The sequence below is a fragment of the Saccopteryx bilineata genome, chromosome 1 (assembly GCF_036850765.1).
Source record: "Saccopteryx bilineata isolate mSacBil1 chromosome 1, mSacBil1_pri_phased_curated, whole genome shotgun sequence".
Classification (NCBI taxonomy): Eukaryota; Metazoa; Chordata; class Mammalia; order Chiroptera; family Emballonuridae; genus Saccopteryx; species Saccopteryx bilineata.
This window is the reverse complement of record NC_089490.1, coordinates 376,151,480-376,171,196: the sequence shown is the minus strand read 5'-3', so window position 1 is coordinate 376,171,196 and position 19,717 is coordinate 376,151,480. Positions and strand designations below refer to the sequence as shown.

General features: G+C 38.5%; 1 protein-coding gene across 1 annotated transcript in view; it reads left to right on the top strand.

Annotated features, from left to right (window-relative positions):
- The window catches only part of DCDC1 (doublecortin domain containing 1), a 433,887-nt gene that overhangs the window by 231,587 nt on the left and 182,583 nt on the right, over positions 1 to 19,717 (top strand). The window contains 4 exon segments of the mRNA XM_066253876.1: positions 7,421 to 7,481; positions 17,357 to 17,491; positions 17,897 to 18,025; positions 18,028 to 18,059. Coding sequence (XP_066109973.1) covers positions 7,421 to 7,481; positions 17,357 to 17,491; positions 17,897 to 18,025; positions 18,028 to 18,059 — 357 coding nt within the window.

Sequence of the window (19,717 nt, the reverse complement as noted above, 5' to 3'; positions counted from 1 at the left end):
ATCACATAATGATTAGGAATATGTTCTACAGAGTCAAATTCACCTGAGTAAATTCTTGCTATATCTTGTACTCAAGCAACAATTAATTTCTGAGCCCAACACTATTCTAATTTCTTTAGATGATATGGTCACATTTAATTCTCACAACAAACTGATAAGGTTTGTTATTGTTACCTCTATACTAGAGGAAATTGAGGCATAGAGAAGTCAATCATTTGCTCAAGATCATACCTACTTAGTGGTTGGGCAGGAATGTAAGCATAAGCAGTCAGACTCTATAATTTAGTCTTAGTCACAATACTACACTACCTGCATGTCAAAGGCTAGTCAGACAATTGCCAATGATTGCCAAGGATAGCTGCAGATATCTCAGTGGATTAGTAGGGTACATTAATCGAGAAACACAGACATTAGCTTGGCAGTGCACAAACCAACCAAAGCTAGTAGCATCCTAAGCACACAGTTCCCAAAGAAGGATAAACAAACCCAAAGCAAGTCCCAGTTTGATGTGGTGCTGTCTGGGGAGTGGGATAAAAGATGTCTGGAGCAGAATCAATGCTATCAACTGAAGCCATATTGAGAGTCAACTTGTGATGATAATGAAAAGACCAAATGATAACCAGGCAAGCTACATGTGTTTAATATTTGAAAATCAATCAATATAAGTCACCACACTGGCAGGCTAAGCAGGAAAAATAATATGCATACCCAAATAGATATAGAGAAAGCGTTCAACTAAAGTCAACACATCCATCTCTAATGAAAGCTCTCAGAAACTTGAATAAAAAGGCACTTTGTCAATATGACAGAGGACATCTATGAAACACCTACAATTAACATACTTATGATGAAAGACTGAAGCTTCCTCCCTAAGATCAGGAAGAAGATAAGGTTGTCTACCCTGCATTATTCTTCAGCATTGCATGAAAATGTTAAGCCTTTTTAAGAAGGAAAGGGAAAGCAAAGGTGTCTAGATAAGAGTTGAATAAGTAAAACTGTCTGTATTTTCAGGTGACATAATTTTCATGTAAAAAAATCCTGTAAAAGCTACAAGATGTTCTCGAGCTAATAAATATATTCTCAAATTTGAGAGCTTGAGATTAACATGCCTATATTGGTTACAGTTCTATAGATTAGCAATAGATGATTGGAAAGTGAAATTTAAGAATACGATTTACAATAACATCAAAAGTGTGACATACTTAAGGATAAATCAAACAAAATATGTTGCAAGCTTGTGTATTGAAAACTACAAAACATTATTGAGTGAAATTTAAGAAAACCTAAATAAATGCAGGTATATAGTGTGTTCATGGATTGGAAGACTGAATATTATTATATGTCTGTTCTACTCAAATGATCTATAGATTTAGTGCAATCTCAATTAAGACCACAGTATGGTTCCTTTATAGAAATTGTCTAGCTAATTTTAAAATTGGTGTAGAAAGTCAAAGACCTAAAATAGTCAAAACAATTTGAAAAAGAACAAGGTGAGAAGACCTATTGTACTTGACAAGACTTACTATAAAATCACAGTGATTAAAATTGGTGTGCTCTTAGATTGATGGAACAGAACAGAGCGTCCAGGAACAGACATATACATGGCCAATTGATTATGACAAAATCCAAGGAAAATTCAGTGGAGAAAGGATTTTTTAACAAATGGTGATGAAACAACTGGCATATTCACATGGTAAAAAATATATATGAACTTTGATTTCTTCCTCACACCATAGAGAGTAATTAACTCAAAAAGAATCACAGACCTAAATATAAAACCTAAAACTGTAGATACTTTAGATGAAAACATAGGAGAAAATATTTATGGTCTTATATTAAGAAAGACATTTTTGATCCACAAAAATATAAGTTGATAAATTGGACTTCATTAAAATTAAGAAATTCTGGTCCTGGTTGGTTTGCTCAATGGGTAGAGTGTCAGCCTGATGTGTGGATGACCCAGGTTTGATTTCCAGTCAAGGAACACAGGAGAAGCGACCATTTGCTTCTCCACTCCCTCCCCATACACCTTCCCTCTCTCTCTTCTCCTCCCATAGCCATGGCTTGATTGGTTCCAGTGAGTTGGCCACAGGTGCTGAGGATGGCTCCCTGGAGCCTCCACCTCAGGTGCTAAAAATAGCTTGGTTGCCAAGCAATGGCCCCATATGGGCAGAGCATGTCTGGTAGGGGGCTTGCTGGGTGGATCCTAGTAGGGGCACAGGTAGGAGTCTGTCTCTCTGTTTCCCCTCTTCTCATTTAAATTCTACTCTGAAAGACACTATCCAGAGAATGAAAAGACAAGCTTCATACAAGGAGACAATATTTGCAAATAGTGTATCTTTGCAAAATTCACATGTGCATATCTTGAGAAAACGAGCAAATAAATTATTTGGACAGATACTTAAACAAGGAAGGTGTACATACGAAAAGATGTGCAACATCATTAATCATTAGGGGAATGCAACATAAACCCACAGTGAAGTACCGCTACATATGTAGCAGAATGTCTAATGCTTAAAAGACTGGCCATACAAAATGCTGGTGAGGATGTTAGCAATTGGAACTCAGACTTTGTTGGAGAAATATAAAATGGTTCAGTCACTTTGGAAAACTGTTTTCCATATTGAACATGGATCTAACTTATTACCTAGCCATTCCACTCCTAGAAATCTACATAGGAGAAATGAAAACATATGTCATAACAAAGACGTGAACACAAATAGTCATAGCAGTTTTATAAAGCCAAAAGTAGAAACTAAAAAGAACCCCGATAAATGTCCATCCAGAGGTAAATAGGTAAATAAGTTATAGTAGATCTATTTGAGAGCATATTACACAGCAAATAAAAAAGAATGAACTTTTGATATATGCAACAATTATGAGTGAATCTCAAGGTAATTATATTTAGGGAAAGGTGTAAATCCCAAAAGAGTATATATTGTTTTATTCCACATATATAAAACTTCAGAAAATGCTAACTAATCTAGAAAGCAGGTCATTGTTCAGAGATAAAAAGGTGGGTAGGGAGGAAAAGGAGGGATAGAGAAGGAATACAAGGCAACTTTGGGGGTGATTTTTTGGGGGTGATGGATATGGATATGTTTATTATCTTGACTGTTGTGATGCTTTAGCAGGTATAACACATGTTTCAAAACAGCAAATTTTACATTTTAAATATATACCTATCAATTGTACAGTATTTATAATATTGTAAATATTGTATGTTAATTATTTTTCAGTGGTTATTTTTAAAAAGAACAACAAAAAAAGACCCTCAAAGAAAACAAAACAAAAAATCAAATTGATGGATAAGCAGTAAGTGATTACCTGAGAGGGGAACGGTGAGGGAAGACCAATCTCAGTGGGAGAGCTGGTCCATAGTTTAGTTCAAAATGGCAGGTGTTTTGGAAGATTTTACAGATCACTTGATGAACATGTGCTTCACAGCCAGGCTCTCCCTGAGCTAACTGGATACTCAATCTAGCACTGATGTGGTCTTATACCACTGAAGGTTCCATCCTACTCTGGCTAGAATTGTCCTTGAACTGGGTGGGACTGAAGCCCCGGACTTGATGTTCTTTTTGCCTATGGAGAACAGAGTATGGAAAAGGAAAGAGAGGAAAATCTAAAACATTAAAAATGTAATTTGAAAAAAAAAAAGCTATTTCCAAAAAAGGATGAGGTTTACTTTATTTAAAAAGGAGGGAAAGGAGAGAGAGAGAGAGAGAGAGAGAGAGAGAGAGAGAGAGAAGGAGGGATGCACAGGAGAAAGCATCCCTGAGCAAATGAGGATCATTTTCCTTTCACTAGTGCAACTTGCCTTTTTCTGAGAAGCAAAATCTACTGTAAGTTGGAGGCAAAATAGCAGAAACTTTGGAAAACTAGAGCTTCTCATGAACTGTGAAGCTACATTTTGTTTTTTAAAAAGCAATGAAGCCTGACCAGGTGGTGGCGCAGTGTATAGAGCGTCAGACTGGGATGCCAAGGACCCAGGTTCGAGACTCCACGAGCTTGGACCCAAGGTCACTGGCTTCAGCAAGGGGTTGCTTGGTCTGCTGAAGGCCCCCGGTCAAAGCACATATGAGAAAACAATCAATGAACAACTAAGGTGTTGCAACAAAAAACTAATGATTGATGCTTCTCATCTCTCCGTTCCTGTTTGTCTGTCCCTGTCAATCCCTCTCTCTGACTCTCTCTCTGTCTCTGTTAAAAAAAAAAAAAAAGCAATGAAGACCAAGACGTACCTCAACTCTGGGTATATACTTTGAAATGTGTTCTTTTCCCAGAGCATCTGAAGTGCCTGTGTGACATTTTTTTTAACATAGCCATATGTCATTATAAATAATAATAAATATTCTCAAGTGACAGTAACTTCTGGAGACATTTTCTTTCTTCTTCTAAGTAGTATAATGTAATTTTAACAAAAGCTATAAATCAAGACACAGCTTTTATATGCTAACAATAATAGAACTAGCACTTACAGTAGCAACCTGACAACTCACAAAGAATATTGTAAACATATCATGCCTCATTAGTTCATTTGTGTCTCATTTGGTGTCACTCATCTGATTCTTATTCAATAAAGCAAGTGCTGGCACGTGTTCGTCTCTTTAGTATTTTTCTGTGATGTGCATCTGACCATGCGTAGATGAAAGGCAGAACAATGATGTCGTTACTGAGTAATCGGAAAATCATAAAAATTTTGAAAATTATAAACTTCAAAATCAAAGATATTTTTCTCCTGAAGACTTTTTGATCATCTTATGCACAAACCAAAAAGCTAAAGTTCTTCTTTAGGCCACCATTACATGTTAATGTTCCTTAATTTTTTAAAGAATGTGGTATGTAAGATCTGGCCATAGTGTTAAATTCTTAAACTCATTAAAGCAACACACACACACACACACACACAGAGGTTAAATTAGACTAAATACTAGGGACCTATTGATTATGTTTGGCCTGCACATTATTATAGTTTTCTAATTAGTAAGCCTATAGATATAGAGAGATTTCACACAAAAATACATAATTCTGTTGTTTTGTTTTGTTCTGTTTTGAAGTCAGAAGAGTGGGCTGCTCCGGACTTTCATTCTTTCATGACACCAGTCGTACAGGAACGGATTCCCCTTTGGATAGGACATATACCCTCCAGTGTGCTGATGTGCTGTATTCTCCATGAACCCCAATACCAGCCTCACACTAACTCTGGTCTGCTTTATTCATTTTCATTACCTGCATTCAATAAGAAATCTTGACTGTTTTTCTTATTTCAATGTTAATCTTTCTGTTACACTTTTTTGTGTCTACTTTTTTCCCCACTGAGGTCTTACTGGAAATAGAGTGATAACTGGCCAACATTAATCTAGACTAGGTTAAACACTTCTTGAACAAATACCATTGAACACAGCGAACAAGTGTATCTGTGTAATGGTAGGTAAGAACAGAGATAGAAAGATAAACCAGTAAACAGACAGCACATCACCAAGTATCAGAGAGATTGGAAATTATCTCCTTGGTCCAGTCTTAAAGTTTAGGGGACTAAGAGATCTGTTGAAGCAGAGTGACAGACTCTTTCAAATACACAATGTAGAAAGGGCTGTTTGCCATGCATTGGAACACTTAAGTAATATTTAAACATATAGACAACACCATTGGAAATGCCAACATCAAGTAGAAAATTACCCATGTGTAATTTCATAACATGTGCATTGATGGATGAAACTTTACTCTTACTATGTTGAGAATTATCAAGTGGAAATACCTTTCCCCCATCCTCTGTGGATCCTACTTTTTCTCCAGCTGGCATTGGAAGACACCAGAGCCATCTGAAGCTGTCTGGGAAGATAGAGTTGTAACTGTGAAGCACGTAGATAGTCCTCCATACAATCAACTGGGAAACGATGACCATGAGCCTATGACATTGCCCCCAAACTGAGATGTGGCCATGGGATGCCTTCTTGCTCCTAACCTCTGATTAATGGAGGAAAGGAAAACTGTCTTCTTAGATAACAGTGGAGCTTCCTTTTTTCCCCTTTAGTAAGTAGAAATAAAAAGATCTCTAGAAAGACTGGTAACTCTCACTCCACCCAATGCTGAAAGTGAACAACAATTATATTTGTCTAAAGCCTGAGAATGGGATTCTTAGCTTAGATATCAGTTAAACTTTGAATGATGTTCCGTAAAAAATGTTTTACCTAATATTAGAACTCTTCATTATTCTCACATCTCTGCTTCCCACTTCTCCATTCAAATTTCACTCTCTTTAGTAGTGTCATGGTTCTCTTTATTAACCAGATTTGACATCTAAGAATTAACCAATCTGTTCTCTCTAACCTCCACCCCATTTAGTCAATCACCAAGTCAGTTCTGCTTTCATAATATTTGATGTAGGTAGCTCTTTCTTCCTTACCTGCTCTCATCATTCTTGTTCAGTGTTTTTGAAGAGCTGGACCATCATCTACACAAATCCAGATTCCCCAGAGTTCTTATAATTAGAATCACTTGCAGTATCTATGACTGTGGATTCCTAGGGGTCCAGACCTTCAGAATCAAAGTCTGAGACATGCGCAAGAGTTGTTCACATTTTCTTCTGTAAACTAGATGTGGGTGAAAGGCTAGTGTTCATTAAAACAGTTTTGGAGTTTCCCTGTTCTGCCCAGATCATAGAGCTCCTGGCCTTAAGCATTACCTGACAACTTTTTCTCAACCATTGATGATTCTGTCAAAACTCAGAGGCAATCAGAATAGTCTTCTTTAACATCCCCTTACACTTAATTTCATTCGTTTGTTCTATATACTTTTGTAAGATTTCTAAACATTAATGAATACCCGATTAGTTAATTTAGGCATGATTAACTTCGTCACGTTTTAGTTTTTCTTTCTCAGACTTAGCTCAGAAAATGTGATGTTTCTTAATGAAATTTTCTGGTTGTTTCAGAAACAGGTGTCTGAGGTTTCTAATTTTCCATGGTATGTTTTCCCACCCCATTTCTTAATCCTTAGACTTAATTTCTATCTTACAATTTTTTTGGGGGGGAGGGGACAGAAATTTTTTTTTTGGGGAGGGGACAGAAATTTCTATACTATTCTTGATGATTTTATTTAGTCTCTAAAATTCTTAATCACTGTTGCCATCGGTGTAACACACAGACACACAGACACACAGACACACACACACACACAACACCGCATTTCCCCTCCCCTGACACACAGACTTCGCAGCACTTTGGGTACCAAAAAAATCGGCTGTCTTAGGGAAGGCGTTAGCTACTGAGGTAGCAGTGATGACAGTGGAATCCTTGGCAGAGTGTGGGCAGTCCCCCTGCCAGGCAATATGAAAAATGATGCTTTTATTTGAAACCTACAGAATGTTTCAGTGTGGAGAACAGTTGTCAATCTCTAAATTACATTTTCACTACAGACATAAAGAAGATGATTCTCAGAGGTGGGTGTTTGGAACTGACAGCTGTATTTATTCTAAGGTAAGGACTTCCTAAGCCACAGCTTTGATTCCTCAGTTTTTCTGTTCCCAGATTTGTATAAAAGCCACTATCTATTTCTGAGAGCAAGAAATGATTCTTTGTGCACAAATGATTTTACTCTGTACCCAGAAGTTTATTGTTTTAACTTAATTCAGTACTTTCCTTTGAGATTTTGTTTGACTTTAAAACACTAGTTTTCCAAAACCAAAAATAATTTCCTGCAATTTATTGTTATGAGACAACCAGCATTTCAGGTCATCAGGAGACTGGCCTTGACTTCTCATGATTTTCTTCCTGTTCTGTGATCCCAAGTCTACGTGGAATGTTGATCAACCATTTGTACTTAAGAAAAGCAAACATTAGATTCACACCATTAGGTATCTTTAGTGTTAGTCTCAGAATTTCACCATCATTATTTCAGAAATGCTAAGTTACTAGAATGAATGGAATACATCATGTATTGATTTTTTTGAGCTGTTATGACAAAGTACCACAAACTGGGGCCTTAAAACAACAGAAATTTATCTTCTTACTGTCTGAGAGACTGAGTCCTGAGCTCAAGGTGTTAGCAGAGCCAGTACACCATCTAAATCCTTTAGGAGAGGAGTCTTCCTAACCTCTTCATCTTTGGTCATCTCAGACTTTCCTTGATGTGTGGTTGCAAAACTCTGATCTCTGCTTCCACCTTCCCGTGGCATCTCCGTTTGTGTCTGAGTCTTCACATGGTGTCTCTCTGTGTACGTCTGTGTCCACATTTCCCTCTTTCAATGAGCATACAGGTCATATTGGATTAGGGCCCACCCTAATGACCTAGTTAGTATTTATTTCATTATATTGGCAGAGACCTTATTTCCAGGTACCAGGGTTGGGGGTCAGTTACAATTCAACCTCTAACACATAGCATGCTGGTTATCAGTATTGTCCACCTCACTTTCAGATGTACTGTTTGTTGCCTGGCACCAACTTGGAAAGCTTCACAAGAGTTCCGCCAGTGGGCACCTTCTTTTTTTTTTTTTAGCGAGAGAGAAACAGGAAGGAAAAGAGATGAGAAACATCAATTCTTTGTTGCAGCATCTTAGTTGTTCATTGATTGCTTTCTGATATGTGCCTTGACCATCTTGACCAGGGGGCTACAGCAGAGCGAGTAACTACCTTGCTCACACCAGCGACCTTGGCCTTCAAGTCAGCAACCTTTGGGCTCAAACCAGTGACCATAGGGTTATGTCTCTGATCCCATGCTCAAGTTGGTGACCCCACGCTCAAGCTGGTGAGCCCATGCTGAAGTCGGTGACTTGGGGTTTTGAAGCTGGGTCCTCAGCATCACAGACTATTGCTCTATCCACTGCACCACCATCTGATAACGTGGGACACCTTCTTATGAATGGTTTCCTGGAGCATATTTCTCTTGGGTGGCTTCTTAGTCCCTCCTGTGGACAGCTCCTTTGGTGCTCCAAAGGCAGATTTACTGTGAAGCCCACCTCAGGGACTGTGACTTCTTGTGAGCCAGGGCTGGGCCCTCGTCGATGGGGTCTGATCTCAGCCTTGGAGCAGGCCTTCCCCTCCGGCTGCTGTCTTAGTCCTAGAAATACTGGCTGCTTCTCTGTCTGCTAGTCAGATGTTCATTAGCGTCCTCTTTAACTCTTACTGGCCAATGCTGTCACTCTAATTCTCTGTTACTAATTGTTTGTATTTGTCGTGTTCAAATTACTATGTTGTTTCTATCTCCTTATTGGACCCTGACTGATAAACGTAGTAGCTTTATTTCTCTAGAATTACATAGTTCAGCTGTCATTTCATGACAACCTCCAGCATTTTAGAAATTGAGAGAGTCTGATGGAGTTTAAATTTTAAAAGTATCATAACAGCATTTTCCTGAGTGGTTATTTGTTGGCACACTAGCTAAACTCCCAAACCCACTCACTTATTCAACGAGGACTATACACATTTAGCTCCATTCAAAAGCAAGGAATTAGACACAGCCATCACATGTCAAAGCATTGTTAAAATTTATTATTCTAGGTTTTTGGTTTTTTTTTTGTATTTTTCTGAAGCTGGAAATGGGGAGAGACAGTCAGACAGACTCCCGCATGTGCCTGACCGAGATCCACCCGGCACGCCCACCAGGGGCGATGCTCTGCCCACCAGGGGGCAATGCTCTGCCCATCCGGGGCGTCGCTCTGCCACGACCAGAGCCACTCTAGCGCCTGGGGCAGAGGCCAAGGAGCCATCCCCAGTGCCCGGGCCATCTTTTGCTCCAATGGAGCCTTGGCTGCGGGAGGGGAAGAGAGAGACAGAGAGGAAGGAGGGTGGGGGGTGGAGAAGCAAATGGGCGCTTCTCCTGTGTGCCCTGGCTGGGAATCGAACCCGCGTCCCCCGCACGCCAGGCCGACGCTCTACCGCTGAGCCAACCAGCCAGGGCCAAATTTTATTATTCTAAATTCATTCTGAGATTCACCCTGCTTTCCCTTATCCTATTTCTGACTCCACTGCATTCCGGAACCAGAGTGAGGCTCTCGGGTGGGGGAAAGAGAATCACAGAGAAACCAAAGCTTGTATATTTCAGTACCAATCAAAAGTAAAATGTGTGGGCCCTGGCTGGTTGGCTCGGCGGTAGAGCGTCGGCCTGGCGTGCGGGGGACCTGGGTTCGATTCCCGGCCAGGGCGCATAGGGGAGGCGCCCATTTGCTTCTCCACCCCCACCCCCTCCTTCCTCTCTGTCTCTCTCTTCCCCTCCCGCAGCCGAGGCTCCATTGGAGCGGGGATGGCCCGGGCGCTGGGGATGGCTCCTTGGCCTCTGCCCCAGGCGCTAGAGTGGCTCTGGTCGCGACGGAGCGACGCCCCAGAGGGGCAGAGCATCGCCCCCTGGTGGGCAGAGTGTCGCCCCTGGTGGGCTTGCTGGGTGGATCCCAGTCGGGCACATGCGGGAGTCTGTCTGACTGTCTCTCCCCGTTTCCAGCTTCAGAAAAAAAAGAAAAAAAAAAGAGAAAAAAAAAAAAAAAAAAGTAAAATGTGTGGACTGTGCTGAAATATCCCTCTGCCTCTTTGGCTTCTACCCATATGCAGGGACTTCTTTCTTAGATACCTGTGTGGAGCTGACACCTGTTACCCAATAATGTTAACTCTGTCTTCTGTAAGGTCTTCCTTCCCACCAACAGACATAGAAGAGAAGGACCAAAATTTAAGTGTCTTTTTCTTCTTTTCCCTTCCCAAATTAAGGTAACTAAAACATCTACTACTACTGTGCTGTTTTTTTCCCCTCTCCTTATTTCACAATTTATAATTTTCTAATTATTCCTAATAGTAGTATTAATATCTAGCAAATAATACATATTTTGTGTTTCAAGCATGTTACTTTAAAAAAAAGATTTTATTTATTGATTTTATTGAGAGGGGAGAGAGAGAGAGAGAAAGGAAGGAATGAAGGAGCAGGAAGCAACGACTGGTAGCAATTGCTTCTCGTATGTGCCTTGACCAGGCAAACCTGGGTTTTGAACCTGTGACCTCAGCATTCCAGGTCAACATTTTATCTACTGTGTCAATATATGTAGGCCCAAGCATGTTATTTTAAAGAGAATTTTGATTCTAAAAATTTTAATGTTAAATTTCTAAACATAAATGCTGATTTTTAAAATTAGTTATTCCAGTTTCACAGAGCAAAACTATTTTCTAATGAAACAATTCATGCTTATGGAGGTTTAGAAATTTTAATTAGATCTAAATTTAGTCATATCCAAACTATATCCATCTAGTTAAGGCTAAAATGGAAGATAATTTGATAATTATTTGCAGCTGGATCATAAATGGAGCTCATTCCATTCATTTTTTTAAAAAAAAGAATTACTGCTTTAGGATATTAATAACTAATCTTGGCTCTACCACTGATTAGTTGTGTGGCCTTAGGCAAGTCATTTAACCTTTCTAAGCTTCACATTCTTTGTCTGCAAAATAGAGATACTTACACCAGCATTTTGAGTATTTGGCATGGATTCTGGCCTATCAATAGATTCTGGCATATTGATTCTAGCTAATCAATAATTTGTAGCTATTAATGATAATACAACTGAACAAATTTAAATATAGTATTTATTGTTTTTACTTGGGTAGGTTTATTTTCTTTTGTTTGTTTGCTTTTAATGTTAACCATCCTTCTATTAATTTGCAATAAGATAAAGTTAGATTACTTCCATTATACAAACCACTAGTTTCAGCTAAATTAAATATTTAAACTTAAAAAATGGAACCATAAAATAACGAGAAGAAAGCATGGGTTGAAGAATGTAGCACATGGTACTATGAGTAGATATCTTTTTGAGCATGCAAAGATATAATCTATAAATAAAAAGACTAATGGTTCTGAATATATAAAAAATTTAAAAAGTTCTAAATCTCTAATAGCATAAGAAAAACTATGGCAAATAGAGAAAATCTTTACAATATAAATGTCATAAAATGGAATAATACTTAATATATAAGAAGCCCGACATAACAATAGAAAATTATAAACACTTCAATAGAAAAACAGGCAAAGTACATGAAAAGGAAATGTATGATTGAAAAAAAAGTAAAATAGCCAACCAAATAGAAAAGTTCAACAAGAACACACAATGAGATAAAGACAGTCTATTCAAAAAGTGGTGTTCAGAAAACTGAACCAATATAGTAAAAAAAATAAAACTAGATCACTTACACCATATACAAGAATAAACTCAAAATAGATTAAAGATGTAGATGTAATACTTGGAACCATAAAAATTCTAGAAGAAAACACAGGCAGTAAAATCTCGGACATTTCTCCTAACAGCATTTTTTTTTGACATATCTCCATGGACAAGGGAAACGAAAGAAAAAAAATAAACTGGGAATACATCAAACTAAAACACTTTTGCACAGCAAAGGAAACCACCAAATAAACAAATGAGAACCTACTGAATGGGAGGAGATATAATATTTGCCAATGACATGTCAGATAAGAGGTTAATATTTAAAATTTACAAAAAACTTACAACATCCAAAAAACAATTAAGTGGGTGGAGGACCTGAATAGGCACTTGTTCAGAGACGAAGATGGCCAATAGACATATGAAAAGATGCCCAATGTCGTTAATAATCAGATAAATACATATTAAAATCACAATGAGATATCACCTCACAACTGTCAGAATGACTATCTTCAATAAGTCAACAAACAAGTGTTTGAGAGAATGTGGAGAAAAGGGAACCCTTGTGCACTGCTGGTAGGATTGCAGATTGGTGCAGCTACTATGGAAAACACTAAGGAGGTTCCTCAAAAAATTAAAAATGGAAATGCCTTAAGACCCAGAGATTCTGTTTCTGGGTACATAGCCAAAGAAACCAAAAACACTGGTTTGAAAAAAATATATGCACCCCTATGTTCATTGCAGCACTATTTACAATAGCTAAAATCTGAAAGCAACCTAAGTGCCTATGAATAAATGAGTGGATAAAAAAGTAGTGGTATATAATATGCATGTATACTTGGCCATGAAAAGGAATGATGATATCTTACTATTTGTGACAGCATGGATGGATCTAAAGGGTATCATGCTAAGTGAAATGTTAGACAGAGAAAGACAAATACCATATGATTTCACTTATATATGAAATCTAAAGAATGACAAAATAGAAACAGACTCATGGATACAAAGAACACACTGATGGCTGCCAGATGAGATGGGGGTGGGAGGGCTGGGTGAGAAAGGTGAAGGGATTAAGAAGTACAGATTGGTAGTTACAGTACTAAGTAGTCATGGGGACAAAAAGTACAGCACAGGGAATGTGGTCAGTAATATTCTAATAACTATGTGTGGTGCCCGGTGGGTACTGGGCTATCAGGGTGGTCACTTTGTAAGGTCTGGGACTGTCTAACCACTATGCTGTACACCTGGTACTAATACAAAATAATACTGAATGTCAACTGTAGTAGAAAATAAAATTTTAAAAAGTTCAGCCTCACTAGAATTTAAATAATTGTAAAACAGTGAGATAGTATTTTCTCCCTATTAAATATGGGGAAGTGTAAAATTAAGAATATCCAGTGTTGATGAAGATTGTGAGAAAACAAACACTCATTTCCTTTTTCTGTATTTATATTTTATTTGTGTTAGTTATACATGTATTACAAATGTGTTTAGTACATCTATATTACAAATTATCCTCAAAATAGTAACTTTTTTTTTTTTGTACAATATTTTTCCGAAGCTGGAAATGGGGAGGCAGTCAGACAGACTACTGCATGCGCCTGACCGGGATCCACCCAGCATACCCACCAGGGGGCGATGCTCTGCCCATCTTGGGGCGTCCCTCTGCCACAATCAGAGCCATTCTAGTGCCTGAGGCAGAGGCCACAGAGCCATCCTCAGCGCCCGGGCAAACTTTGCTCCAGTGGAGCCTTGGCTGCAGGAGGGGTAGAGAGACACAGAGAAGAAAGAGAGGAGGAGGGGTGGAGAACCAGATGGCGCTTCTCCTGTGTGCCCTGGCCGGGAATCGAACCCGGGACTCCTGCACGCCAGGCTGACGCTCTGCCACTGAGCCAACTGGCCGGGGCCAAACATAGTAACTTAACAGACATTTATTATCTCACCATTTTGGGGGCTGGGGACCTGGAGATGGATAGCCAGGTAGTTCCAATTCAGTCTCTCATGAGGCCTCAGTCAACCTAAGACTTGACAAGGCTGGAAGGTCTGTCTCTTCTACACACACTTAAGCTTTTGACTGTGCAGTTCACTCATTTGAACTGCACCATTTAGTATTCCTCAGTATATTCACAGGTTTGTGCATCTATCACCATGTCTAATTTTAGAACATTTTTGTTCTCCATAAAATATACCTTGTACCACACACCTCTTTCCTCCACTCTTTGCATCTCCCATCCCAGCCCTGTCTGCATCTATAGATTTACCTGTGTTGGACATTTCATATAAATGGAGTCATGCAGTATGTGGTCTTTGATAACTGATTTCTTCCACTTAGCATAATGTTGTCCAAGTTCAACCATGCTGTATCTTGCATTAATAATTTATTTCTTTTTATTGCCAAATAATATTCCATTGTATGGAAATATTGCATTTTATTTATTATCAAAAAATGTAAAATTTGTATCCACTATTTTGACTACTGTGAATAATGCTGCTATGAATATTTGTAAGGAAGTTTGTTTGTGGATGTATGCTTTCTTTTCTCATATATATAACTAGGAGTGGAATTCCTGGGTCATATGATAACTCCATGTTTAACATTGATGGCTGGCCACGCTGTTTTTCAATGCAATTACACCATATTATATTCTTACCATCAACATATGAGGCTGGCTTCCACCTTCTTCACATCCTAATGAACTATTGTCATTCTTTGTCTTTTGATTATAGACATCCTAGTAGGTGTGAAATGGTATCTCACTGAGATTTTGATTTGTATTTTCTAAATGACTAGAGACCTTGAACATCTTTTCAGGTGTTTATTGGCCATTTGTATGCCTCCTTTGAAGGAATACCTCCTGCTAAGATCCTTTGCTCATTTTCAAACCAAGTTATTTGTCTTTTCATTATTGAGTTGTAAGATTTTTATTTATTTAAGATACCTATCCCTTATTAGACATATTATTGCATATATTTTCTCCCATTGTGTAGGTTGTTTTTTCATGTTCTTGGTGACATTGTTTATGGTACAAAAATTTTAAATTTTTATGTAGTATAATTTATCTTCTTTTTCACTTCTACTTTTGGTGATGTTACATTTTTTTTAAAAAAACTTGATTTTGTAGAGCAGTTTTAAGTTCATAGCAAAATTGAGTGGAGAGTACCAAGTTCCTATACACCCCATGTCCACACACACACTCACTCCCCCCACACACACACCCTCCCCCACTATCAACATCCTGCACTGGAGTGGTTCATTTGTTACAACGGATGAACCTATATTGACACATCATTACCAAAGTCTATACTTTACAGGAGGTTTCACTCTAGGTGTTGCACCTTCTATGGGTTTGGACAAATGTATAGTGACATGTATCCACCATTATAATTTTAACCAGAATAGTGTCACTGCCCCAAAATCCTCTGTGCTTCACTATTCATCCCTCCCTCCCTCCTAACTCCCAGCAACCGCTGGTCTCTTTTACACAAATCTGTGTCCACAGATTTGCCATTTTCGGAATGTCATATAATTGGCATCATACAATATACAACCTATTCAAGTTGGCTTTTTCACTTAGTAACATACATTTACGGATTTGGAGTTTCTTACAATTTTAACATTCACATTTAGTTATACATTTTTAAAAAATATTTTATTTATTGATTTTAGAGAGAGGAGAGCATGAGAGAAAGGGAGGTGGGAGGAGCAGGAAGTATCAACTTGTAGTAGTTGCTTTCTGTACGTGCCTTGACCAGGCAAGCCCTGGGTTTTGAACTGACGACCTCAGTGTTCCCGGTTAACTGTTTATCCACTCTGCCACCACAGGTCAGGCAGTTGCACATTTTCTAATGGAGGTTAATTTTTCAATATCTCTTTTCCCAGAACAATATAAGGACCTTAGCGCCCTTTAATTATTCACTGAACACCTTCTCATATATTTTATTAGAATTTTAATAAAGAAATTTATATTATACTTGAGGCTACACATCTAGACTTTATGTCCTAGTACAAGCTGGAGGACACTGAGCAAAGCTGCTTAACCTCCCTTTGTCTGTTTTTTTTTTCCCCTTTAAAATGGATACAATAATAAAACTTATTTCAAAGGGCTGTTGCAAGGATTAGAATGTAAATATATTGTCATGTCGAAAATTACTTTGATACAATGGTATTCTCCAAATATACTCCTAGATATGCTATCTTAGAGGTCATGGAACAAAACGGTACATAGATCAAATTAAAACTCTCAAATCAGACTTAAAACATATAACAAAATGTATGGGAAGAGAGATGGCTAGGTTAATACACTTAAGATGCAGGTGGGTTTTGAAGGGCCATGCTGCCTGCCTCTCTGCAATATCCACATATCCTCTCTTCATGGGGCATTACCCTGCCCTGCTAACGAGGGGTTACAAACACCAGAGTTGAAATTTGCACAAGGGTGCCTGAGGCAGTGACACATTTGCTCTACCAGAGAGCTGCATGGCAAACACACTTGGCCCGTAACTGTGCTCCCCAGTAAGCCCAAGGGGCAGCTATGGATTTTATCCAGCAGAAGATCCAAAATGAGAGTCAGTAATGGGTGGCCACTTAAAGATCTCATGAGTTTTATGGGTCTCACGTGCTTCATTGATGTTTAGAGTATAACATAAATTCTTGTTGCTTTGTCATTTAGTAAATCATGACTATTAAATGTGTATTTTTCATTCTCCTTTCTATCTATGTTCATATACATATGCTCTAGCTCTCCTTACTTTCTGTCTGACACTTCTCAGGCTACTAATTTAATCATATGTACTTAATGCAGCTAATAAATTTCATTCATCTCATTTGTCTTCCAGAGTGGAATTGAATATTCCCAAACAATACAGCAACTGCATATTACATATATGCTATGTCCTTACAACAATACCTTTTATGTAGAAGTAACTCAATAAATACTAGCTGTTATAATTAATATATAACATGGCTTTAGTATTTTAATCTTATCTAAGGGTGAAAATTCATGATCCAGCTAAACTTGATCAGATTGAACAACTAATTAGAAATCATAGTATTAAAATTATTTGCTTTATTTTGATCTGGAGTTGATAACCAAGCGCCAAGTTTATTAGCCACACGTTTGTACTATTAATCTAATTTATCCTCCCATCATTCTGGTTGTATAGATTTTTGGCTGTTGCTTTCAGGGCTAGTATTACATTTCCCCCCCTCTCCTACAGGTGTATCCTCAGTTCGTTCTGACCTATCTAGAGGAGCTCAGTGTGCAAACGGATGTGACCCTGACAGAGTATCGCAGGCACCGTGGCGCCTGGACCACAGCTCATCCGGAACATGGCAGCAGCCTAGCAGAAGAGGTCAGTGCGGTGAGCCAGAGGCGAGACAGAAACAGATTTCTAAAAAGTATTTTGAAAAGAGACAAATATTCAAGTTGTTTTCAAGGAGGCAAGCAAGAAAGCACAGCTTCATGTTACAGATTGTTTAAAACCATACACACGATATATATAAATACTGATCTGTACATTAATATTTACATAAATATATATTTATATAAACATTGTTTTATGAACTCGATAGTGACACACTAACTCTCCTTCTGACTGCCGTCTTTTGTTCTGGCCGAATGCAAATGATTTATCTGCAGGATGAGGAAGACTGAGGAAGGACCACGAGAAGCTGAATGCTAAATTTTTGGCATATACAGTTTAGATGTTTCCACTCAATGAATATTAGCTACATTATTTCTATATTTTATTTATTAGGTTTTGCAAAAAAGTGCCAGCATCCCTGGTTTGAAGCAACTGCCAGAGCCCTCAGACATCCATTTAATGCCAGAAGGTTCTCTTGGGGAGACAGGGCGGCTGACGGTGGCACTCGTGAGGGGACTGGAAGAGAAGAGAAACATCCCAGGGCTCCTGCTCAGAGGTAGGGCACCGCCAGCACGGAGCTTTATTGCTCAATGACATTCCATGTTTTCCTTCGGTTTCATGTAAGATTGATTTCTTGACAATTATTGAAATATCTCAAAAGCCCTTTGGCTTTCAAACACAGCAGTTTTCGGGTCACATTTGATCAAGAGAGGTGACATTTATGTGTATTTCATTAAAGATCAATGTATGGTATTGTTGACAAGCATACTTAGGAAGGGTTGCTGTCCTGGATTTCACTAAAATACTCTGAAATAACATAATTAGGGTAAGACAGTACTAAGCATATAAACAATTGTGGAAATACCAAGAGGTCTTTAAGAAAGCTATCGTCAGAAACACCCTTTAAGTGTTACATGAGAATATTATATTTATATGTGAGGATGAGTGCACAATAGATGGTCTTAAGTAGTGATAATTTAACTAATTGGCATATTTTCTAGAACTAGAAAAAAAATAATCAGTGATTTTTGCCAAGCGATTGGTTGGAAGATGAAAACTGTCTCTGATCCTCTTTATTTAATTAGAAAAATAGCACTTATTATTATTTTGTTGGGGTTTGGTGTTATAAATTGCAAAATGACTTCGTAAACTGCAATTTTAATGTATAATTGTTTGAAATTGACAATTGATCGAAGTACTCTTAAAGAAGAAATACAATTCTTACCAACTCATTAAAGTTTAAGAGAATTCCTAAATTTAAATGTTTTAACTGTAGCTAGAAGTGTCAACTGCATGCAAAATAATGACAATATTTGTTTTCTTTTTAAAGCTCTTTTTTTCAGCCAGCTTTTTGATACACACAGTTGACATATAGCAGTGTGTAAGTGTGTGCAACATGACAACTTTTTATTTCAATTCAAAACTGCCTTATAGTCTGAATTTACATAGCCCTGCCGCCGAATCTGACAGGAAGAGACCACTTGTTTTTTTCCTGATAATGAAAGTGACTCTTCAATTTATTGTTCAATGTAACCTCACATCCTCTGGTTTTGTTGTTTTTAGTAAGAAAGGGCATAGATAAAGAAAATAACAGACTTTGAACCTGACTGCCTCAGAACGTGGGGGTTTCCTGGAACTGCATGTTAACGTGGGTTCCAGGTCTTCTTTCTCTCCTGCTTGCTCTCTGATTAGACATAATGTTCTCAACTCACTGGCGCTTCACAACGGCACCACAAGGCTGCCGCTGGACATCTCGGACACCCTCCGTCCAGGTCGCTAGCTCTAAGTCTCTCAGGAGCAGTGTTTGAAGTTTCCATGTAAAACAGGAACTCAGGAAATTCAAGTCCCGTTTCCTGAGGCCGTTATTGACCCGTCTTTACAAACTCATTCGGCAACCATTCCTTTTTGAGAGAATGCTGGGGCTTGTCATTCTACCTATACTCAGAGGCACAGGGTCCTTCTACTCTCAGAGTTCTGAAGTCTACATGGTGTTATTGTGTTTGTCCTGTGCTGGCCCTGGCCCTGGTCTGGGTGAGTCTATGTGTGGGCACCCCAGGAATAACCCACCTACTTTTCTATGACTCCCTTCTTCCCCAGCCTAGAAATGTTTTCTCTGAGGGTTGAGGACATGGGGTGGGTTAGGGATGTGTCTGTTGTGTGTTCTTGTCTCTCCCTGAAACAATGTAGTCTGATGGTGGGACCGAGAGAAACACA